Consider the following 26,575-nt stretch of genomic DNA (forward strand, 5'->3'; position numbering starts at 1 on the left):
TGGATGAAGAAGTTAAAGACTTGGATTCTCATTCTGCTTCTGTCACTAGCTTACTAGCTTTCAGGAGGATACTCTTCCTCCTTGGACTTATATTTCCTCATCTTTAAAAGGAAATAATTGTTATAGATTTTATTAAGGTTCCTTTCAGTTATGAAATTCAGTAATTCTAACTATTCTTGGAGTGCATGTTTTGTGCTAGATTCTGATGAGAAATATTTTTAAAAAGACCAAAAGTGTGTTTAAGTAGATTGATATGTACTAGAGCATTAAGCTCTATGCACAAATAACTAAAATGCAGTGGAGTATATAATAGAAGCCATATAAGTGTTATAAACAGAGTGCCGTGGGGTTCAGAATAGTTCATCTCGTCTTTGCTGGTAGATTTTAAGCATTTCTGAGGTAAGATTTGTGTCTCCTACCACTTCTTTGCTTTCCTTTAGAGATTTAAGCCTGGTGTTAGACTTATATTACTTGACTTGCTGTGAGTTTCTGAGCAAACCTTTTAATGAAAGAGTCAACAAAAAACGGCATTCAATTTTATTTTCTGTTATTTATTCTTTGAATTTTTTTTTCTTTTATTTTGCTCTCCACAGAGTGGTCCTAGTGCCAGATCATGTCATAAAATGTGCATTGACATTCAGCGAAGGCAAATCTACACATTGGGGCGTTATTTGGATTCCTCTGTGAGGAACAGCAAATCTCTGAAAAGTGACTTCTATCGTTATGACATTGACACAAACACATGGATGTTACTCAGTGAGGATACTGCTGCTGATGGAGGGCCGAAATTGGTGTTTGATCATCAGGTTTGGTGCACAGATAAATATATGGTGGAATTAATTAGTGCTTAACAACTCTAGCTCTTAGAGTTTATTTAACATGTTATGCTGAGTTGTCTATTTGTGATTTCCACTACCTGTGACAAATAATAAAAATAACTATTGTTTTAGTAGGTATAAAGATATTCTCTTAAAATATTTTTGTCTTGTCTGGTTCAGGATAAAATACTAAAATCTCAGGGCTAGCTCCTGTGGTCTAATGGTTAAGTTCAGTGTGCTCTGCTTTGGTAGCCTGGGTTCCATTCCGGGTGCGGACCTACAGCACTCATCAGTGGCCATGTGGCATCAGCCCACATAGAAAATAGAGGAAGATTGGTGACAGATGTTAGCTCAGGGCGAATCTTCCTCGACAACAAACAAACAAACAGCAAAAAATTAAGATCTCAGAACACAATTGTTAATTTATAAAACTTTAGAGAGTAGATGGAGCAATACGTATTAGGAAAAACAAATTTCGTTTATGATAAATATCCATAAATCATAATAATAGCAACTTTTCCTTTTTAAACTTTTTATTCTACATTCCTGGCAGAACTTTGAAATTGCTTTTTAATGAGACTAAGAATTTGACATCTACAGCTTTTCTTCCAATTTGAGTGAAATATATTTTCTTTTGTATATAATCACAAATTTGTTATAAAACAGAAAGGATTTTGATATTTCCTAGATGAAGTTTAGACTCAGCACCAATAGGAGTCATAGAGTGATGTTGTAGACAAGAAGACTATGCGTAGCGGTAATGTAAGCCACTTTAATATTAGTGTGCATTTAACTCTCATTATCCCCGGCAGTGTCATTATCACAATCTGTCTTTGAATACTTATTCCATATCAGTTCACTGTAGGTCAGTACTTCAAACAAAACAGTAACCACTTTGAATTTTATAGGCGGTTTTACTTGGCTCAACTCATGTCCAAAGCTTTTTTGGAGTGTAGGGGAGAACACTGTTTTGATGAACATAGCATCATCTAGTACTTGAGAAGAGGGAGGTAGTGCTAGAATTATGACAGAATCTAGCTTAGACCCAATATCTAGGAGTTAAAACCCAAGTCTTTATTTCTTTTTTCTTTAGAGATTTTTGTTAATTCTTTGCTTTAAAGCTATCCTACTGCCATATTTATATTAACAAGTAGTTGTTATAGGAGAATGGTGAGGAAAAGATGAGTGGGTTATATGCCTATCAAGTAAGTGGTGGGAGGAAAATCAAAAACATTAGTCTTCAAAGTACTCCTCAGATTGAATTTGGAACTTCTGCTGGCTCTACATAACTGAGCTCTGCAAAGTGTTGCACTTCCCTGCTAACATACTCAGTGTTGTTCATCTTGAAAATAACAACCTCAAAAAAAGTTAGGCTCTTTCTGATCTTTTAAAATAGAACATCAGCAGATAACATTGTTAGGGAAACAGTTTATTTTCTTGCTTCCAACTGGTTACAAATTTCTTTGACAAAAGATGCTTATGTCTTTATTTTTACAGGGAAAAAAAGAATAGCTTAGGGATAGTCTGACTCCAGCACATATATTGTCCTTGTGTGTGGCCTTTGTTTCTCTTGACTTTGGTTAAATAGAATATTCCTTGGAAGCTAAGTTCTGTTAAGTAATGTTTGGTTTTCAACTGATTAAATGTTACAGCAGAAGACTAGGAATGAAGAAACCAGGATTTCAGTACTAATTCAGCTAACAGCTATCTCTGTGACCTTGCACAATTAATTACACAATCTGTATAAGCCTCCATTTTCTATTCTATTTCATGTGAATAAAGCTGTCAGTTGGAACGTACTCCAAAAATTACTTGGGCTTGTTCATGACACTTTAACACTTAATATTCAAATTTGAGAAGAACATGGGAGCTAGAGGCATGAAGACATGTTTAAAAGTTACTCTGCCATTTTGAATTTAACATATTAAAAGAAATAAAATTCAAAGACTTTGGATTTCTTAGGAACATAATGACAGCTTAGTTCTGGAGTTTCCATGTTGTTGCTTTGTGTGATCTTCAGGAACAAGGGGAACCAAATAAAAAGATTTAAAAAAAGTCATATATTCAGCAAAATCAGGAGCCAAAGAAAACCTACAACTCCTAGTTCCTTTAAGTTTAGCCAAAAACCACTGAAATACCCAGAACCTGTATGGAAGTGCGCAACAGTCTAATAGGGGAGAACTGGGAATGCAGAGGGAGCATAGCAGAGGTACAGCACCGTGGGAAGTATCATGAACAGGGCAAAAATTTAACCCAGGGAAGCCACTGGGGTAGTCAGTGAAGTAACATATGGAAAGTGCCCAGAAAGGCCCAGAGGTGGAAGATGACAGAAAACACCATCTTCTAAAAGTAACGGAAACACCATGAAAAGTGAGGACTGTGGCTCCTTTTGCAATGACCATTGAAGGAACTGGGAGAGCCCAAGGCTTGAGATAGAACCCCCCTGATTAGATGAGGTTCATAGAGTTAGAGAAGATGTGGCTTCACAGAAGCATCGTATTTTGAAGAATATTCAATTCAGTAGCAACAGAGGAGGGAATCCATGAGCAAGAACATCACCCCGCCATAGGAACCTTCTGTTATCTGGTCCAGGAAACTTCAACTCATTTAAATATGAAAAACTAAAAAGCAATACACACCGAATCTTTAGAGAGATACTCTAAAGAAAAACAATAAAAAGAAAACAGCAAAACTTTCCTTCAAACAACAGCAGATGAAAATTATATTCCAGTATTCTAACATCAATTAAATGATCTTAATGAAGCTTGAAACCATGAAGAAAACTACAAAGCATAAATTCAAGAATGCAGATGAGAGGGTCAAATATTAGGATCAGGTGAAACTGGACGTGGTAAAACTCAGGAAAGAAATTGAAGAAAAATGTAGTAACACTTTCAGAAATGAAGACTAATCTGCAAGGAGCATAAAGAAGAATAGGTAAGGATCATATAGCATAGAAATAAGAGCAGATAAAACGGAAATAAAGATATAAAAAGGATTAGCCAGAAAATTGTAGATAGCGAAGACAGGCAAAAGAGTGTCAACACACACATAATTGGAGACATTAAAGAAGAAAACTGAAACTGTGGAACAGAACAAATATTTATAAATAAAATTCAAGAAGACTTTCCTGAAGAAAGAAGACTATTCCACATCTCATAGGGCATGCTATATTCAGGGAAGATTGACCTAGGCATTTAACTCTAAGACATATATTAGTAACATTGAATTTCAAAGATAAAGAGGCCATTTTGGGGGAACTAGCCAAATGATCAAGTCACCTATGAAAGAAACAAGATGAGACTGTAACAGATTTCTCTACAGCTGCATTCGATACCAAGAAATAAAACAGCGACATTCTCGGAGGTATTCAAGAAAAGACAGTATGAGCCAAGGATTTTATATCTAGCCAAACTGTCCTTCAAGTATAAACACTGTTTGAGGAAATTACTAGAAAATGGAATATGAGCTAGCCAAAAAATGGCAGGAGAAACTTCAGTCAAAGGATTGGAGATCTCAGCTCATTGACATTCTCCCTGGGTTAGTGGATTATTGACAGACTGAACCTATACTGTCCTTCTGCCCCACATCCTATGATATGAGAAGAGAATACCTTAGTATTGAAAAACAAGAAAGAATGCCCTTGAGGAACTTCAAAAACTTTGGGAGAATTCCTGTAATGTAGAATGCAGATAGGATCGGATCCAACCAGAAGAAACCAGAACCTATAAGATTTCAGCAACTTGAGTCTCAAAGTCTGTATAGCTGGGGCGAATGTTAGATGATCAGTTAGAGACTGAACAGCAGGGCATTCTCCAGTTTGACTGAGTAGCACTTAAATGTGAAAGTTGTTGACAAGTCAAGTGTTGAATGTGGGCATTGGAGCTGGAAAGATAGAGCAATACTCCCAAGAAGCACTGAGGAACTCCTCACAGCATCATGTCCTATTTCTCTCCATCCAGTCCCTTGAGGCAGGCTGCTGTATATGCAACAGGCAGATGAATAGGGATTCTCAGATACAAAGAAGACTAGAACAATGACCAAAAAAATCTAAATATTTGAGGATAATCAATACCATGAGACAGGGGTACTGAACTCAACAAGTTAAGAATGAACAAAGAAAAACAGCTAGTAGTGTAAACTGAAGAAGCCTTTAAGATAAGTTTAGGTGATATTTTCAGAGCGATTCAGGAGGCTATTACATCCATGAAAAAGAAATATCTAGAAAACTTATAAAGAGTTAATAACAAAACAAAAATCTCAATAAATTGATTTAAAAGCAGAATGGGCACACTCACCTCTATGTGGTTACTAGATTAGTGAGCTGAAATTATGAGAGAAAAGTTAAGAAACAGAGAAAAGGTCCTAAGGTTCCAGGATCTACCTAATAGGAGTCCTAGAAAAAGAGAATGGAGGCAAAAAATAATACTCAAGGTAAAAATGAAGAAAACTCCCAGAGCTGAAGAAAGACAGTTTTCAGAATGAGAGGAACAGTGGGTGCAGTTCAAGATGAATGAAAAAAGAATATCCTAGATACTTCCTTCATGAAATTTCAAAACCAAGGATTAAGAGAAAATCCTGAAAGCCACAGAGAGACAACTGGTTACTGGTTTTGTGTCCAGTTTGTTCTAAGATGTGGGAAAGAATCATCAAACTGCTATAATATCTTTCTCCTTTTTTGAGTTGGTTTGATCAGGTATGCTGGAAAGAGCTACCAAGATAAAGATGTTTATGCTTAACCCCTGATAACAAATGAGAATCAAAATGAAACTTAAATATCCCCCAAAGGAAAGAGAAACTCCCTTTGTAGCCATATGAAGTAGAACTATAGGGTCCTGATAACAGAGATTGCCCAGAATTAGTATGAATCTGTGAGTTTATGAAAGTATAAATAGGCACTTGTAATGTGGGTCCCTCAGGATTTTCAGCGTGATCCCCGGACGTTTGGAGAGATGTGCACCTTAAGTGCTTAGGACAGGGTAATGTGATCTAGCCAGCAAAGCCCTAGACAGTGAGATAGCAGTTGAATGGGACTGTACTGAGTTGTCCTCAACAATGTATGGATTGTTTTTAATGTTATGATCACTTAAGATTAAAGAATGGGAACACTTTCTTTGGAGTGCCAGAGACATGAAAACTTTGACATCTCAATTTTTAAACCATATTCATCAAGATTTCACCCTTGAGGGAGAGTAGATTTTCATCATAATTTATGGAATCTGCCATAAACCTGGGAAATGGCAAGGGAGTGGATCTTTTTAGTGGTAGATAAAGATGAGGAGATGCTAGAATCTTTTCGATACTAATTTAAAAAAACAATCTTTACAGTTATGAAAATAGCTTTTTATTAAAAACTACAAAAATAGATAATAGAAAAATAATTTGATAGGAGAAGAGAATTGAATATAAAATGGTTAGTAATTGTGCTTTAGCAAAAATTAGATGTTTTGTGTACACAATTATTGTTTAAATGTAGATGCCACTTGTGTTCAACATCTGATTCCCAACTTGGGCTTGGATATTCTTTGAAATAGAATTTGATACTGTCTTGTGACAAATGGCTATTTTCTCAGACATATTTTATGAAAAGCCACAATCTCCTTGAGGTGAAAGAATGAGAGAATCAAGGTTGGCTTTTGAACATGAATTACATAACATACCTCAAAGAAAATTAAATTTATAGTATTGTGTAAAAGGAGGCAAGATTCAACACACCATAGAAAACAGTCTGAAGACTGATTGCTGCATGTGTCTTTTGTTTGTTTTACTGTTTTATAACAACGTGATTTGAAGACTTTCATAAAATAAATGCAGAGAGAAGAATTTAGCTACATCACTCTTATTCACATATCTACTCTCTTACTAAATGGTAGCAAGATTAATTGGATGCTTGCCTAGAATTGAAAGAAAGGAATTTTTATAAAGAGGATGTGATCACTCTACCCATAGAGTATGATCAGTGTTCACTCTAAAGTATAAATCAGTGCCTCATGTAATGTTGGTTGACTTGGTAAAAAATTATGCAGTTTCAAGAAAGCATAAAACTCTTTAACTGAACATATTTTACTCTCACTGGGAAGAATGGAAAACTTCTAAGTATTTAGAAGTCCATCCTGAATCTCCGCCAGGTGGTGAGCAGTATGGCAAAAAGTGCGTATGATAATCAGGGATGGTATTTAGTGTTATTAAGACAAAGTTCAGCTTTTTTAAGAATCTAAAACTGCACACATTGGTTTCCTTTTAGCACATGTGACAGGAATAATCTAAAATGATTCTATCTGTTGCTTTGTTCTGGTAGATGTGTATGGACTCAGAAAAACATATGATCTACACCTTTGGTGGTAGAATTTTGACATGTAATGGCAGCGTGGATGACAGCAGAGCCAGTGAACCACAATTCAGTGGATTATTTGCTTTCAACTGTCAATGTCAAACCTGGAAACTTCTTCGAGAGGACTCCTGTAATGCTGGGCCTGAGGATATCCAGTCTCGGATAGGACACTGCATGCTATTCCATTCAGTAAGAATACTCTGTACAGTGTATTTTGTCATACTGTCATGTATATCTCCGTAGGAAAGGAAGTGGTAAAATCTGATTCTTGAGTAAAGATCAAAACTTGTCACTAGAAAAAAATGATTAGTGTCAGCAATGATAGACAAAAATAAAACTTCCTTTAACAATGAACTGTTTGCTAATTATGAGACTCTTCCCATCAACCTAGTAATTCCTAAATAGTTATTGCCCAAATGCAAGTTTAGGCACTTTTATGACTAACTTCACTGCTTATGTAGAAATTGTAGCTATTTCTCTTTCTTGTACCTTTCTACTTATTGATTTCTCTTAGTAACTAAAAGATCAATTTTCTTATGTTCTTTTTTCCCCCCTCTGCTGTTCTCCGTTAAGTGCAAATAATTAAGAATTGACTTTATAGAATTAGAATTAAAACTTATCAGCAAAACCAACATACAGACATTTCTTAAACCTTTTCAAATGTTATGGTGAAAACTTAGGCTTCCTTCTGTGAACGTAACTTTAAAAATACCTTGTGGAATATTTTAAATTTTTCTTTTTTTGGAAGGTTGGCCCTGAGCTCACATCTGTTGCCAATCTTCTTTTTTTTTTCTCCCCAAAGCCCCCCAGTACATAGTTGTATAGCCTAGTTTTGGGTTCTTCTGGTTCTTATTGTGGAATATTTTAAACATAACCAAAGTAGAGAGAAGAATATAATAAATTTCTGTGTATTCATTTATCAGTTTCAATAGTTACCAATATTCCACTGTTCATTTTTCATATATCTACCTCATTTACATTTCTTCTTTTTTAATAGTTCTTTGATTTTTATGTTTATTCTTAAATTTTATTGTGCTGGAGTATTTTAAAGCAAATCCCAGGCATTGTATCATTATACCTGTGAATACTATAGTGTATTTAGGTCCAGATTAAGTCCAGATAGGGACTTTTAAAAAACATAATTGCAGTACCATTATAAAACCCAACCAAAATAAAAGTACTTTCTTACTATCATTTAACAGATAGCCTGCATTAATTTTTTTTCCCCTGAAATACTGAAAAATACCTTTTCATAGTTGGTTTATTCAAGTTAGGATCCAAAAAAGGTCTCTGCATTGCATTTGGTTGTTATGGCTCTTAAATTTCTTTTTATCCAGAACACTACTCCCCCCTCCTGTTTCTTCCACCCACCTACCACTTATGTATTTATTAAAGAAACTGAATCATGTGTGTTTTAGAATTTCCTGTATTTTCGATTTGGCTGATTTTATCCTCATTGTGTCATTTAACATGACCCCTATCCCCTGTATTTCCTGTGAGCTGGTAATTAGAGTCAGAGGCTTGATTTTCGATTCACTCTTCTTTTTTGGGTGGGAGGGGTGGAAGCCAAAAGGGGAGGTGCAAGAATACTTCATAGATGGTCTGATTGCAAAATATCAAGAGGCATTTAATGTGTAATTGTCATGCTTTTGGTGATGTTAAAATTGTTCACTGGATTCAGGTGTCATTTATAAAGTATCCTGTCAACTTTTTACCTAATGGCTTTAGCAGCCATTGATAGTCATTGCCTAGATTTCATTAGGTTTTGTAAAATGGTGATTTTTCTAATTATGTCATTTCTTCTGCATTTATTAACTGTGATTGTACTAGAAAAAACTTAACTTTCGTTGGGGCTGACCTGGTGGTGTAGTGGTTAAGTTTGTGCACTTTGCTTTGGCAGTCCAGGGTTCACAGGTTTGGATCCTGGGTGCAGACCTACACACCACTCATCAAGCCATGCTGTGACAGTGTCCCACATACAAAATAGAGAAAGATTGGCACGAACATTAGCTCAGGGACAGTCTTCTTCAAGCAAAAAGAGGAGGATTGGCAACAGATATTAGCTTAGGGCTGATATTCCTCACCAAAAACAAACAAACAAACACAACTTACCCTCATTAACTACTTGGCTACCCTGATATGTAAACCACACAGAAGAGGTAATATAAATGTTTGATTCTTTTCTTTTATCACTTTTTCATATTAATGAGTTGTGCTCCATAGTTAACCAATGCATTTTTTTTAAGTATTGTTAGGAACCCGTGGATTTTTAAATATTTATTTTGTTTAATCCAATGCTGTCATTATTCTTTTGATGCCCCAGTTTTTCTCTCTTTGTCCAGTAGGAGTGCCCCCCTCCCAGCATACCCATGCATTTCCATTTGTGTGTATATACACACAGAGTCATGCAGCTGCATAACAATGTTTTAGTCAATGACAGACCAAATATACGATGGTCCCATAAGATTAGTACCATATAGCCTAGGTGTGTAGTAGGCTATACTGTCTAGGTTTGTGTAAGTACACTCTGTGATGTTTGCACAATGACGAAATCGACTAACGACACATTTCTCAGAATGTATCCCCGTCGCTAAGTGATACACAGTTGTACACACATATATGTTTATATATATATGAATGTGTATCTGTCTTTTTAAGAGAAAAATTAAATCATGAATTCATACTGCTACGTCCAATTCAAGTGAAAGACTATAGTTTTTTAAATTTAATATCTTTGATTTTGTATTTGTGTATCTTCTAAGGGTAAAATCCTACTTCCTAATGACAATATTATATTATGTGCTCTGTCTTTCTATACTAGTTTACAGAATAATGAAACTAACAGCAAAATCACTGAATACTGTATAAGATTGTTTTCTGATTATTTTTCTGTTTTAGGATATAGCCTACTAGGGATGGGTAGTAAAAAAAACATCAATTAAAATCTCTAGAAATGCTACTTCTCTGTGTGATCATGCCTCTGTATGTCTTTATATACAGATAGGTTTCTTTCATTTCTTTTTCAAATTTCGGAGATATTTTTCGACTGAGTTAATTTTATTTTCTAATTAAATAAAAACATATTCATGGTTCTAAAGGCAAAAACATAAGTGAAGGCACTTTCAGGGAGATCTGGTGTTTATCCCTGTCTTCCTGCTCTGTCCCTTCCCCTATAGGTAACTGTCTTTTATTAATTTCCTTCCTTCCTTTCTTTCTGAAGGAAAAAACCAAACACTCATGCATTCCTTTTTCTCTTTTCTTACACAAAGGCAGCATCCTGTATACATTATTCTGCACCTTGCTTTTTTACTTTAATAGAATATCCTAGAGATCACCTCTTAGCAGTATATAGAGAGCTTCCTCATTCCTCTTTATATCTGCATAGTATTCCAATGCATGGGATCTGTCATAACATTACTGTTATAGGTGTTTACATTTTAAAAGGATCATGATGAATTCCTATGAAAGTGACTGCTTTCTCTCTTCTTTGCCTTTTTTTTCTTATTTTTCAGAAAAATCGTTGCTTATATGTATTTGGTGGCCAGCGGTCGAAGACCTATTTGAATGATTTCTTTAGTTATGATGTGGACTCTGATCATGTAGACATAATATCAGATGGCACCAAGAAAGACTCTGGAATGGGTAAAGGCGTTTAGTGATTCTTCTCTCATGTCTTAACTACTTTAGGTAGAAAACTATAGCCCGTTTTCTTTTCTTTCTAATCATTCTTCACCCTTTCCTCATTTCTTTAATTGAAGTAATTCCAAGTAAGAAGAAGAAAACTCTACCAGCTAAATTATCCAATTCTGTCTATTTGAAATATATGAATTCTTATTATTTCCTTTAAGCATAAAGACAATATGTGAATTTCTAAAGTAGTGTTTTATTTGTGTGCTTGTTGGAAGGGAGACTTTGTAATATCTTAAAAGCTGTATTATTCTATATTGCCTTCTGTTTTCACTACGTGACATATATTAGGCACTAGCACAGTAGAGTATGTCTTTGTTCTGAGGGAGAATTTCACATAGTTGGTAAAGCCTTTTAAGGTTACAAGCTTGGCATTCAAGAAAGTTATTCTCCTAGTAGTAATAGGGTGACTGGTTTGCCTGAGATACTCTCAGTTTTATGCATATTGCCCTGGCATAATTACTAATAGTGCACCATTCACTCTCAAAAGTATCTTATTCTGGATAACAATTTACATAGTTACCCTCCATAGTAGTCGCTTTGCCTGTGATTAGTATACACAGAAGAATGGTGTTTAAGACTCAATGGTTTAAGATACCTAATTTGAGCAAAAGGGTGAGAAATTATGTCAGCTTTCTTTTCCTTTTAGCTGTTATTTGTAGAAATAAATCTTTTTGTTAAAATAGTTGTTCATATTTGGGAGGAAAACTTTTTTTTCCTTTTTACAAAAGATGGCACAATAGTAAAAAAGTAGTTTGACCCTCAGGACCCTTCTCCTGTACTGCCTACTAGGCAGAGGCTAGAGCTTTATTTTCTGGGGGAAATGAAATGATAGAGGCTCTGTGGACAGAGAGAGAGGGTAGAAAATAGGAGAATTAAACCTCTAAACTGAATGCTGGAACTTCTAACCGCTTCCCTGTTCCATGATGCCAGGCCTATGTCTCCTAGCATAGGATTAGAATCACCTTCTCTGGAGGAAATGTATGGCCTCGGAGAAAAGATTTCCAGATACTATCATGTGGGCATTCTCCACCCCATAATAAAATGGCTAATCTTGCTGTCTGGTCCCCAAATCAGTGACCAGTTTCACAGCTCAGTCCTCCTACAGTGTTGCCCACTGTATACATACTGTTTCCAATTAACTTTTTCTTTCTTCACCCGTGATGCACTGTCAGTTGTATATCTTCTGTGTTAGGGCCTTCACCATGAAAGAGAGAGATAAAAACAAAGCAAACCTGAAAATAGAAATATGGAGTAATGCACTGAACACAAGTAAGTTAAAATAATAATAATCCAGATCAGTTTTCTTAGAGGAAAGGATACCACATCCATAAAATGATAATAGGATGCAATGAAAGATCAGAGACTAGGAAAGAGCTGCTTGGAAAATAAATTTTGTTAGAATAAAAAAGTACAAGAGTTGTAAAAAATCTCCTGAAAAATAGATGGGAGACAGAAATGGAAATTGGAGAAAATAAAAATCTTAGAAAATCAATCCAGGAGGTCCAGTATTGAACTAATAAGAGTTTCTCCAACTATAGAGAACAAGGAAAATGAAGGAGTCTAGATTATAAAATAAATCCAGAAAATTTCCCCAAACTGAACTGAAAAGCATTGGTCTCCAGATTATAAATGTCCCCCTACAGAAGTCAATACTTTGAATTTAGAAAAAAACAAAAAACAAAAGCTTTCTCACTCTGAAGACACATCATTGTGCATTGTGGAATTTCCCATATCAGTTATAAAGAGAATATCTTAAAAGCTTCTAGTGTAAAATGAGGTCACATTCACAGGGACAGGACTTAGAATGATACAGAAATTGTCAGCAATGTTGGAAGCTGTAAGATAAGGCGGAACAAGATCTTAAAAATGCTGAGGGAAAATTGTCATCAACCTAGAATTCTATTCCTAGCCAAAACACCAATGAAACAAGAGGGAAGAAATACTGTTTTCAGATATACAAGGTTTATCAGTGGAATGTGTTTGCCTGCAAGTAATAGAAAACCCAGAGAACAATGGCTTAGACAAATGGGGACTCTTTTCTCTTACAGAATAAGAAATCAAGAGGTAGATAATCTGGGACTGATGTAGTGACTTGAGCAATGTCATGAAGGTCCTTAGGTTTGGGTTTTTCTTTTAAAGATTGGCACCTGAGCTAATATCTGCTGCCAGTCTTCTTTTCCTTCTTCTTCTTCTACCCAAAGCCCCCCCCCCCCCCCCCCCAGTACATAGTTGTATGTTCTAGTTGTGAGTGCCTCTGGTTGTCCTAGGTGTTTTTTTAATCTTTCTGTTTTTCTGTCTTTAACAACAGCTGTAGGCTTATGGTGGCAGGCTGGCTGAAGCACCTCAAACATCATGCCTTCATTCCAGACAGGAAAAAAGAAAGGAAAGCAAAACTTGCCCAGAAAGCTCCTTACTTAGATTTCATTGGCTAGAACTGTGAAACTTAACTTCTAGACTTTGGGAAAGCAAGTATTTAGCTTTTCCAGCCTTTGTATAGTACACGGGGGAAGGGGTTTGGAAATGGCTGTTGGATCATTTAGGCAACAGTGTCTGCCATACAAAATTTAAAAAATGAAAGATCTTTTATGCACTCTTTCTTATTACTACATCATATACACTAACAAAAGGGAGTAAAAGTTAGAAAGAAAATATAGGAGCTGGGAAAAAGAGGATCTAACATAGGAGAGCAATGAGGGGACATCCCAAGATGGTAACCTGCACAGCAAACCTGTGAGCATCCAGTTCGAATCAGAGCAGGACACAGGAGAGTAGACCTCTCTTCCTCACCAAAAGTGAGGTTTCCAGATAAAAATAGACTCAATAGATATGTTTGAGCATTTGTAATAAAAAGCTATTAATAGGTAAGTAACATCTCTTGTAAAAGATTAAGGCTAGGAACGTAATAAGAAAAGAAAAAATTTGTATAAGAAAGGAGACATCATCACAGTATATTTCTTGGCTCTACAGTAAGCAGTATTTCCTGAATCATAGTAATGCAAAATCTACAATCAATTTAACCAGAAATTGGGATAACATTTAGTGGAAGAATAAGGTAAGAGGAGTAGAGGGATAGTGTCATTGTAGTAAAAATCTTCATCTGCTGTGACAGGAACTCAGTAGATGATGTCCAAAATAGAAGCTTAAGCATTTTATTTAAAAATTTGGGGGCCGGCCCGGTGGCGCAGCGGTTAAGTGCACATGCTCCACTCTAGCAGCCCGGGGTTTGCTGGTTCGGATCCCGGGTGCGGACATGGCACCGCTTGGCAAGCCATGCTGTGGTAGGCATCCCACATATAAAGTAGAGGAAGATGGGCATGGATGTTAGCTCAGGGCTAATCTTCCTCAAAAAAATAAAATAAAAAATAAAAAGAAATATAATAGGAAATGACTAATAACATTTATCCTATTTAAAATTGTCTGTCTTGTTTACTCATTTATTTTCTGCTTCCATAGCATAGTGTGGAGGTATATGATTTAATCTTTGACTTCCTCTAGCTTTTGAGTTATTCTAACTTTCCATTAAAATAACTAGAAGGAGAGAGATAATGCTTCCCTACAATCCTAATGTAGCTCTACCTGAAAAAGGTAGTGAAGATGGTAATTGATTTGACAAATAACGTGTTGAAAATTGCTACCTGCAGGCTCAGTGCTAGACTAGTGATATGGTAGAACAGGATGATCATGGTCTCTCAGAGTGCTGATAACTGATAATCTAGCTAGTAGATGATATTCTGATGGCTTATAGTAGCTACTCTTTTATTTAGACCCTACTGTATGTCAGTCACTAAGCAGAGCTTTATAAATATCTCTAATTGGTGGTATTATTCTCATTTACCAGATGAGAAAAATTGAACTCAGTGAAGTAATATATTCAGCATTACACAACTAGATAATAATAAAGCTTGGATTTAGAAGTTTTAATGCAAAAAAGGTATTTTTTCCACCATACTAAACCACTTCCCAAGATTAAAAAATAAATGGTAAAAAGTGATAGTGGCAAAAAACTTAGTAAAAAATTCACTATAAGTAGGCTTTAATGACTATCATTTGAAGATTTTAGAAAATAAGTTATTATTATGTAGTAATTTGCAAAATTGATTAGTATAATGTTTCATTCATGGTTATGGCTAGCTTTAGAGCCAGCAAAGTAGGATAATTGTTCTTTTGGTTCAGTTTTGATTATACAAATAATAATATGCACATTGTAGAGAATTTGGAAAATATAGAAAGATGCAAAAAAGGAAATGTATCAAAACACCCAGACATATCTGTTAACATTTTGATGTATTTCCTTCTAGTCTTTTTACACTTATTCATTCTATAAAATTTAGCACAATTTTGTATTCTGCTATTTAAAAATTTTCATTAAATTGTGGTAATTTTTTTTTTATCATTATGGTTTTATTGCCATGGACTAGAGGTATTAGTAGAAAAGACAAGTGGATTCATTCCCTAATTACTGCTGATCAACTTTTGTAAAATCAGAATCAGTTTTGCTATGTGTTCTTTAATTTTTCATTGATTTATGCTGAATTATCCCACACTGCAAATAAGTTCATTCATTAGTAATATTTGTTGATCACCTACCAGCATCTAAGTTTGACCCTCTCCCTTCCTCCCAATGTATTTCAATGCCTTCTGTATGCTAAGTGTGTTTTAGGCACTTGGGATATAGCTATGGATCTGGGGGATAAGATCTCTTCTCTGAAAGGACTCTTATTCTAGTGGAAAGAGACCTGCAGTTGCCTTCTAAGTACTGTAAAGAAAAAGAAATTCGGATGCTATAATAATGAGTAACGTAGGAGGTCCCCTTTAGATAGAATAGGTTGGCAAACCATCTCTGAGGAGGTAATCTTTAAGATTTAAGACAAGAAGCAGAAAATTAGGAAGACCCATGTTAAAAATTGAGAGAAAAGCAAGTACAAATGTCCCAAAGCAGGAAAGAACTCAGTGTGTTCCAGAAACAGATGGGACTAGTGCAAATCGAGGGTGGGGAAAGTTGGTAGGAAATGAGGTTAGAGAAATAGTTGAGTTATTATTCAGTGCCTTGTGCAAATGTAAGAAGTTTGAATTTTTTTTTTCTTTTAAATAAGAGGTTATTGAAAGGTTTAATGCCAGGTCTTGATCTAAGTTTTTAAAATACCACTCTTTTGTCTAGATACACATTTTCCAAGTGGTTAATTTTGATGATATGCCTGTAAGTTGCATTGTCCAAAGCTGTATATACAATGGGTGCTTTAACTGAGGATTTTTATGGCAAAGTTGAGCATCTGGTTAGAACTACTTGGGAAATTTTCCCTCCTAAAACTGTTGCAGTTATGCTTGGAATTGTGGAACTTCAGTGGCTCTGTTGGCATATTAGAGGGAAACACGTTATTTCTTTTCATTTTTCTTTCTTATTTTTTTCCATCTTCCTCCCTCCTCTCCTGCCTGTCTCTCCCTCTCCTCCTTTCCCTCTCTTCCTTCCCATTCTTCTCTTTTCTACTCCTCTTCCCATGTCCCGCTTTCTCTCTCTCTTTGTCTCTCTCCATCCCCCACAAAGGGTTTCTGGTATGTGGCCAGGATTGCAAACCACTGTTCTAGCTCTCTAGAGCCTATCTCAGTCCTTAGTCTAAGTAACTTTGGGCAAGTTACCTGATGTCTCAGCCTTAGCTTGCATGTCTGTAAGTGACCAAAATTATATTTTAAGGAAAATAGTGTCCTGCTCATGGCTACTATAAGAGCAGATATGGATTGATCCTCTAGTTTGGGCTGGTGTTATTGTTGGGTACCTCATATTTTCACAAGACTATGTCAATACTACCTACAGGTTCACTGATCTATTTAGTAAGCAAGTCATGTCAGTTTTACCTCCATCTTCTATTCCCATTGCCGCTTCACTAGTTTAGGCTGTCATCACCTATTTGGCCTCTGTTTCTAGTCTTCCTCTTCCTGTGTACTCCACCCTTCCCCCCAGCCCATTCTCCATGCTACAAGCAGAATACAGCTGTTCTGGGTTACCAATTAAGTGTAGAAGCTCTAACATTTATTCAACAGGTCCTTTTTAGTCACCTACTAGGTGCCAGATAATAAGGTGAGCACTAGGGATACAACTGTGAGTAAGGGCTCTGTCTTTCGTGGAGCTTATAGTTGCACAGAGGGAGGAAAAAGGAGTAGATTGACAACCTTACCTTTTGGTTAGTGCTAGTAAGATAAGAAAATGTCTTCAAAAAATATAAACCTGATGGTTTTTCTTCCTTCCTTAAAATCTTTTGTTTCTCTTTGCCCTCAGGATTAAGTCTAAACTCAGCCTGACTTCCAGAAGCTTTTATGATATGCCCCCGCTTAGTTAGTTCTCCCGCCCCATTCTTGGTATCCACCCTCACCTTGCCACCAAATCTTTGTTTCATGACCACTGAATATCAGTTCTTTATGGATAGAATACTTCTCCTTGCCTTTGGGTTTTTGCCCGTGCTGTTTTTTCTACCTGAATCACCCGTCCCGTTTTTTCTACGTGAATCACCCGTCCCTCCCAAGTTAGCTACCTCCAAAATGTAGCTAACTTGTGCTCCTTGTGCTCGTCTTTCAGATCTTAGTTTATAGATCATTGTCTCCTGAAATTCTCTAACTCCTCGAGCTCAGGTTAGGAATTAAAGCATATGGTTCTAACCTTAATTATTAACACAATTCTAAGTATTCATCTGGCAGTATAATCTTGACTCTACTTTTCAAAACCTGTGAAAAGCTCAGCTGAAATACATAGACTTCATTCAGGATTTCTTAAAGAGCATTCAGTCTTTTCAGTACTCTAGATCTCCTAAAAAATCTTGCACTTAATTAAGTTAGACCAATTGGAAAACCTCACATCACAACTATGATATATTGCATTGTCCTCCCATAGAATTACTTTTTCCTGATTTTAAAAAGTCCACTTAAATTTTATTTTATCTTAGTAGATTATTACTTATTTTGTAAGCCAAGAAGAATCCTTTTAAGGACAAGATAGGGTACTATTTAAATTTCCACATTATTTAATATTCTTAGAAAACACCAATTCTATTCCATTACATGGATGCTCTGTAGCCTATTTAAACATTCTATTTATTAACTGTTCTTCTAAAGCTTTTTTACTACAGTTAATTACTGTAATTAGGAATGGACTTAACATATAATTACTGTGTTTATCTGTGATTCAGTAATGTGAGTTATTTGATTAAAACTGCATTTATGATGTGAGTTTCAAATTGGATTGTTTGAAATCATAGAAGAAATTTTTTGAACTATTGAGATCACCAATTAGAGATGGTATATCTAATTGTAAAATTGCTGCTTTTTGTTATAATTTTTTATTTTGTCAGACACTATAAAATCTTAAATCATTGCTCTTTATAATTATTTAAATGAATTATCTTAGATTTAACATCTGAAGATCTGAAGGAACCTCAACTCTTGTTTTTTAACTAGAGTATAACAATTTTATGCTCCCCTCAGAATGAAATTATAATGAAAATCAGTGGATTGGCAGCTACTTAGAAAGAAAGGATTTATTAGTATTGTGTCTAACGCATACATAATTACATCAAAATTCAGCACATCTAAAATTTGGGTTTATTTCTGAATAACTTTTGGCAATAAGTCTGTGAACACAAGGGGTTTAGCAGACTCCCCATATGTAAGCTCTGTATTTAACACTAATTGAAAATTATGTTTAGAAGATAGACTGTCACACCACCAGAGCTTTATGGTTTGCTGTAGAAATTCAGTCTATTATAATAAGATTACTTTCTCCTATCTGTATTATTCAAGGTAACAAACATATATTGAGTAGTCACCATTTGCCAAATGCTGAGTCAAGCATTGGTGATACAGAGCTCTTACAACCTAATACCTGTTCTTGTTAGTTACGTGTTTACTTGTTTTGTTCCTTAAATTCTGTTGACTGTTTTCCCACATCTGCCACTCTTTGTTCCATTCTGTTTTAACCATAGTGGCAGATTGGTATAATTGAAAGAATAGTGAGTTGAGAATCAAAAGACTTGATCTCTCTTCATCTGGATCTGCCACTCATCCCTCTGCAACTTTGGCAAATTATATGACTTCTCTGGACCTGATTATTCATCTACAAATGAAGGGATTGGACCAGTTGATTTTAAGACCTCATCTAGCTCCAAAATTTTGACACTTAAATTTCTTTCCCTCCCTTCTGTTGTTATCAGGCTATGAAACTAACATGTGAGGGCTGTGTTAGTTATGTCTGTAAGACCCAGTTTATCTATAAACAATATTTTCATGAAAACCTTAAAAGAAAATTCTGATTGGCCCTGGGAATGTGCTTATTGACGTTGTCTTATTTTTTTAAAAAAAATCAAGTGTGTGTGTGTGTGTGTTTGATAAGTTGTAATGTTTTTGACCCTTTTAGACTTTCACCAGTTAACTAACTAAGGCCAATTCAACAGTACAGAGAAGATTCTGAAGCAAATGATTTGTTGTCATTAACATAGATTAGTTACTGAGCTAGGAAATGGTAGTGTTTATTTTCAATGTAACTAGGCTATATTGCTTTCCATTTAGTATCTTTTATTTTTGGTGTGCCATTATTCTGATAAAACTGAATTATGTACTTTTTTTCCTCTCAACATTATTAATAATAATAAATGACTTTCCATAGTTACCCCTTTCCACTCTCCCAGGGATGTTTTTGCTACTTATAAGCTTATAAAAGTATTTCATATTTTTAAAATAAAACTTAGGTCATTTGATAGTGAATGTGAATTAAAGTTTACCTATAAAAACAAACATGTAGGATAACACTAAAGACAGTTTTGAAAATGAAAGGTAATGAAGTCGTATGAACACTACCAGATATTTATAAAGCTACAGTTTTGTACGATTAATGGAATATAACAGATAGTATAAAATATTCCCAAATACATACGAGAATTTAGTAATGCTAAAGTGGCATTTCCAATCAAAGAAGGAAAATAGTATGTGCAATGCATGACGTTGAGATGTCACGTAAGAGTTGGCAAAAAAAATAAAGTAAAATCTGGGTCTTTCACTGATGTCCATAATGTCACAAAAAAAATGCTAAGTAAACTCAAGTTTTATACTTAAGAAATAAAATTATAAGTCTAATTTTTTAAAATAATTTAGGATTGGGAAAAAACCGCTCTAAACATGACGCAAAACCCAGAAGTTATAAAGGAAGAGATTGTTTGATTTTTTGCAAGTTAAAAAATTATGTATGGAAAAATACTTAAATATCAAATAATGACAGATTAGCAACTAAGACAAAGGTTAATATCCTGCTATAAACAAAAGACTCTTACACGAATAGATAGTTCAAAGAAAAAAATAATTCAAATAGCCGATACGTTTACTTATAAAGATGCTCAGCTTCATGCATAACTTTTTAAATGTAAACTAAAAGATCACTCACTGAATGTTGGTATCTACTAAAATATAAAATACAAATACTCTAAGCATTTTTTCCCCAAGAATTTATCCTAGTCACATACTTGTACAGATGCATAAAAATAAGTTGTATAGAGATGTTTATTGCAGTATTGTTTGCAAGAATTAAAAATCTGGAAACAACTTTCATTGTCTACCAGTAGGTAACCAAATAATGACTGATCTATTCAATGAGATGAGTAATTGTAGCTTAATACAACTGAGATAGATCAATAAATACTATATTGTTGAGTGTTGAAAGCTACTAGGAATTTTACAAAAAGTAAATAATGAGTGGTAGAAATCCAGGTTCAGGTAAAATAGAAGAAGTTCTAAACTGAAGTTATTGCTAGAGCTTAATAGAGTCTCATCTAGCATTTAAGATGTCCCAAATTTAGAAGATAAGAATGTGGCAGAGACTGTTGGTTGCCTACCCTATAGCCATTGGCCTTTTTCTCTTAACTAGACGATGATTTTGTTTGATGGCAGGTTGCTCAGCCCCAGGGAATGAATCATGATTAGTCTAAAGCACCTATCCTTTGTCTCATTGTTATCCTTTGCCAAATTATTTCCCTTGCCCTGCCTCCCATGTGACACGGTTCTGGCCAATGAGACGTAGGAGGGTCTTCTGGAGGACATTTCAGGAAAATATCCTCCCTAAGAAAATGTATGCTGGAAGTGTCCTTTTTCTCCCTGCTTTGGATACTCTATAAAGAGATGTGATACTTAGAGCTGGTACTGGCAACTTTCAAACACAAGAGGAAGGCCAGTGGAATTATAGGGGTATTAACCTAGCACTACGATTTGGCTGAATTGCTGAAACAATCCTGGAACTGTCTACTTGCAAAATTTTGTTATATGAGCTACTTAGTCCACTGTTACTCAGGTTTTCTCTTACTTGAAGCTGAAAATATCCTAACAGAATTTTTGGAATGCTGTTAGTAAATTTTATATTTCTGTGACAGTTCTGAAAATTGTTTTTCCCTATGTCTTAACTAAAGTAATTAATAATATGTGCATTGGATCATGAAACAAAAATAGAGTTGAGATTAGTTCATGAATTAATACAATAATATATCTTCCTCAAGAACTAAAATGACTTCAAAAATATTTCTTTTTATCCTCCCTATAGGATTTCCTTATGTTACAAATTCTAGTAATCTCCCCTTATTGGGTAAAACCAAAGAAACAGAAAAGAAAAAATGTGATTCATACTGTCAGATAAAATATTTTATTTGATTTCCTCCTTAGCTATCCTATTTCAAGTTTTAAAGATGCTAAAGAAAAAATAGAGTTGAAGGATTATCAAAAAAATCGGTTGGCCGTAATGGTTGTTTGTTGTATAATTCTTATTCTCTATTTTCTCAGACAAATGTCCTTTCAAAATGTGTTCGTGATTAACATATGATCTTATTTACTGATCTGTTTGATTAATTTTTCTTTGTGAGTCAGTTTATAAAGACTGGTTAAGATTCCTGGCATTCAGTCAAGGTTTTTGGCGGTTGAATCTAAAAGCTTTAAGAATATTGTATGTTGCAAATCTCCTATCCTTTCCCCCACCTCCTTTACTACCCATTAGAAACTATTAAATTGAAAAGATAGCCTTGTTTTCTTCTTGGGAAGAAAATTAATGCAGATTGTATTAATAGTTATGACATGTTAGAATGCAAGGTGCTTTCTTGGTTTTGACCTTTAGGTCTTTAGTTTTTGATAACTCCATTTTTGTTCAACCAATTTTTATTTTTATAAAATTATTATAGAAGTAATGCAATGTGCATAATTAATAAAGTAGAATTCAAACAATATAAAATGAAAAGTGTTTCTGCCAAAGTAGCAAATTAACAGGCTGCTGATTCCCTTCCCCAAAGTCAACTCTGGAAAAATAAAATGAGAGGCAGCTGGTTTCCAGGAGCTCTTTAAATGAAACAGAAAGCTGTCTCTCTGCTAATGTATCTTGAGTTCATTCTTGTGCCTTCGCTATTGAAACTAGTAGCAGTAGCTAATACCACTAAGTGCCAGAATCCAAAGAACAACATTATGATTGCAGAAACCCTACTGGAGTTAAGACGATGAAAATAGATGTAGACTGACCATCCCACTCTCAGTAATTCATTTCTTCCTCCACTTATCCTTCAAGTCCAGGGAGACTGCCTTCTCCTTTCCCCAAAGGGTTTAAAGATATGAAACTCTTGCTTAGGGGGGTGATAGTAAACGGAAGTGATAAACTGGTTCTTCATGCCTAGGCTTCACGACCCTATAGCTGTTCCCCTCCATTTTCTCTGAACTCACTGGTGCTGATGCTAGTAAAGGCATGGCCTTTGGTTCCCCCTGACATATCTCAACAGAAAGAATAGCTGGTACTCTGAAAAATGTTACCTTTCGAACCAATATATCTAGACAGTTAAGAACCACTACTGTGTCAAAATAAATCAGTAAACTGACAACATAGATGAGCTAAAGCAGAATTACTACACTAGGTGAACCAAGAACTTAAAACAAGCATGATCAATACAGTTAAAGATATAAGGGAATGTATTAGTAATATGAATAAAATCTAAAAATCATAAAAACAGAACTAAGTGGAAATATTAGATGTGAAAAATATATTTCAAATGAATGCAACAAATATTAGAATGGTTATGAATGGATTAATTAGTTGAAAGATTAGAATGAACACTCTTCTAGGAAGAAACAGGAAAGAAAAAAGAGATAAAATATAAAAGAAAAATCAAAGGTTATAGAGAAAAGTTGTACAGGCACCATCATCTTAATGGCAGTTACAAAAGGAGAGAAAAATAAAAATTTAAGAAGGTGAAATAATTGAAGAAATGGAGATAAATTTCCTAGAATTCAGAAAAGATGAAAGGCCTCAGATTGGTGAAAGGGCTTATAGTGTACCTAACAGGAAAAATAAGGGAAAACATATACCTAGACATATTTAAAGTAAAAATAAGAATATCAAAGACATAGGGAAAATTCTGGAAGATTTCAGAGAGATAGAGCAGATGACTTATAAGAGAACAGGAAGATAGATATCAGACAGCTCAACAGCAATAGTGAATGGAGGAAAACAGTAAAATTAAAAAGTACTCAAGGAAAATGACTTTGAACCAAGAAATTTATATCCTTCTAACTATTGTATGTGAGGGTGAAATAAAATATTCTCAGTTGTATTTGTCTCAGAAAGTTTGCCATACAAAGACTCATATTGGAAACCCTTTTGGAAATAACACTCAATGAAAAATAAATCTAGGTGACGTTAGAAGTATCTGATAAGTGGTGATCAAATTATCTAGAGAAAATTTATTGTTGCCTGAAGAAAAACACTAGGACCAAAATTCTAAGCAATAAAAAGATGATAGAGGAGAGGAGATGGGGTGCCATATAAAATCAGACATTGTGATTGGACTTACAGAGAAGAAAATATTCTGTGTTATGAAAAGTTTTTCATTCCAAAATGTCTTATATAAGGCTCAAGATCTGATGATCTTTACTTTCTTTCAAGCTTCGTTTTCTTTTCCTCTGTCATATATCACTGCTACTATTTCTTTATCCCATCTCATTGTTTTCCTTGGATTCCTTTTTTGTTTTGTTGGAATAGCTCCTCAAATAATTTTTTCGTAAGCAGTCATCAATATGAACTTTGATATTTCTGCTGATCCAAAAATTCCTTTATTTTGCTCTCATTGTTGGGGTTGCTAGTTTAACTGGAAATAGAATTTTAGTTCCATATCTTTTATATCCCTCAGAATTTTGAAGTTATTACTCCATTGTATTCTAGCATTCATTGTTACTAGTAAAAGGTCTCATGTTAGTTTGATACTTATTCCTCTGTATGTAATAACCTGCTTTTTCCCTATCTACAATCTTTTAGAATTTTTCTTTTGATTCCCAGAGTTTTGAAGTTTCACCAGGAGAGATATGATATCATCTTTTTTTAGTAAAACATGCTTAGCATCTAGGACTCTTTCAAACAGGACACCCGCTTCTTTCTTCTGTTCAGGGAAATTTTCTTTAATTATGTTTTCCTTCTGTGTTATTTCACCTCTCTTTCTAGTGTTCTTTTCAGACAGATTTTTTACTTCAATGGCTTTATCCTCTGTGACTCTTAACTTTTCTATCATAATTTCTATATCTTTTTGCTATATATTCTGGTAATTTATCAATTTTATCTTGAGACCACTGCCGTTGTTTTTAACTATGCCCATTTTGTTTTCATTATATTGTTTAATTTTTTTGATCATAGTTTTACTTTTTCATATCTTTTCATGTTTTCTGCTTTTTATGGAAGCTTATTCTTGTTTTACACAGGTAATATTCTCTTTACACTCTACAAGGATAATGAGTTTTTGGGTTTTTTCGAAGTTCTTTTCCTTTCTGTGATTTACATTTTCCCGTTGTTCTATTTGTTCGTCTAGGTCCCTCTCTTTACACTGTTGAGTTTTTTCTCATATGTCTTGTGATTCCTGTCTGAACATGAAAATTTATGAATAAAGGACTATGTCACTTAAGAAAGGCAATTGACAGTGGTTTCCTGTGCATTGTATTGGTCTGTTTTCCCAGTAGCCTTCTCCCTTAATTAAGACACTGACCAGGGGTTTCATGTAAGTGCATGGCACATAGTGTCCCCTAGGTTTCCTTATGGGATACATAAACTGAGAACAGGCAGGCAGGTTGAGACATAGAGATCATTAAAGTAAACTCCCTTGTCCCCTCCCCCATCTTCTCCTAAGGTCTGTTGTTAGGATTTGGAAATACTTTAAACTCTGCTCTCCTTATTCAGACCCCTATGTCCTTAGAAGCTCTCCACAGTAATGCCCCTTACAGTCTACTCGTGCTTTTTGTATTTGATGACTTATTTGGAAGTTTTCCATCTTTTCTTGATGGTGAGTTGCGCTCTCTTTTTCTTGCCTATGATTTCTCTGTCAGTATAAACCCAACTGCTGTCTTTCAAGATTTCTCAAAATTTCTTACCTCTTGATGATGTAGTTGCTTCTTTTCTAGTGTTTTTTTTTTTTCCTTTTTGCTGGAATATATTTTCTACCAATTCAGTGGGATAGTGGGAAAGAGGGATAATGTAGTTAGTGTTTAGTTTGCTCTCTGAAACCAAAAGGCCCAACCTTTATATTTCATAAGTAGCTTCTGTTAGTAGTAAAAAATCAAGAGTCTAAAATACTTACTGGTGCTAGATCTTAATCTTTTATATATATGTGTGTGTATATATATATATATACACACAGACATATATATATACACACAAAACACATATATAATTTTAAGTTTTAATTTTCTTTAATAAGAATGCATAAAATCTCCATTTAAAATGAAAAATAGGGTATTTTTCCTTCTGCTTACAAAGGAAGTAACAAATTAGAATATTACAGAAATGGACATTTTTAATAGTTTCTTAGAGAAATTGAAACTGCTTTTGAAGGTAGATATGGAAAACTTTGTTTTTGTTGGGTTTTTATTGAAATGTTTTTTGAATTGTTACTTTGTGTGGAATGGAGTAGAAGTAGGAATTAAGCCTCAGCACAATTTGTAAAACTTAGGCAAAAGGCCATTAACATAGATACATTCAGTGTAAGTTGAATTAACCCCCTGATCTTTAGGAACTCCTCAGATCTAAGTTTTCATTTCTTAGAGAAAAATCTAAAATACTTTAATTCTTATAAAGTATTAACTAGTTTTAGTTCTGTAACTATCCAGCCAGCAAAATACTTTAATTCTTATAAAGTAATACCTAGTTTTAGTTTTGCACCTATCATGCTAGCAAAATAATTTTAAAACATCTTTTTTAGTGTCAGCATAACTGTCTTTTGAAACTTGAATTGCCTTTCCATCTAAATAACAGCATTCCAAATATTAATGTAAAAGTTTGTTCATGAGGAATTTGGGAGGATGTGTGAGAATTTTTCACTTATTACTAAAAGTCTACAGTATTTATACCTAGGTATATTTTTTCTGTATTTTGGTTGGGATTTTTCTTTTTTCCTTTTCTTACTGCTGTAAAAGCAGTCTATATTGAAAAAATCCATATTCTATCAAAGGAAGTGAAAGTGTCCTACCTTGCCTTCATAACTATTATTTATAGTTTGATATACATTCTTTCATATTTATTCACATACAGACATACATTTTATATATAAACATTTTTCCTGTCTTTAGTATGCCATAAGAATTATGTTTGTAAGGGTCTGTAAACTTTGGGATTAATAGGAATTTTGTCCTTTAGAGATTTGCCTTTGAGTATTCTTAGAGTGAAATATTTGGATACTTCCAAAATAATTCAGTGAAACATTTT

General features: G+C 34.5%; 1 protein-coding gene across 25 annotated transcripts in view; it reads left to right on the forward strand.

The window, feature by feature from the left end:
* Positions 1–26,575, forward strand: part of MKLN1 (muskelin 1) — a 312,981-nt gene that overhangs the window by 259,543 nt on the left and 26,863 nt on the right. For all 25 annotated transcript variants that reach the window (XM_070265077.1, XM_070265074.1, XM_070265090.1 and 22 more), the window contains 3 exons: positions 594–806; positions 7,117–7,338; positions 10,662–10,791. In XM_070265077.1, the coding sequence (XP_070121178.1) occupies positions 594–806; positions 7,117–7,338; positions 10,662–10,791 (565 nt within the window). The remainder of the gene's footprint in view (positions 1–593; positions 807–7,116; positions 7,339–10,661; positions 10,792–26,575) is intronic.

This window comes from Equus caballus, chromosome 4 (assembly GCF_041296265.1).
Source record: "Equus caballus isolate H_3958 breed thoroughbred chromosome 4, TB-T2T, whole genome shotgun sequence".
Classification (NCBI taxonomy): domain Eukaryota; kingdom Metazoa; phylum Chordata; class Mammalia; order Perissodactyla; family Equidae; genus Equus; species Equus caballus.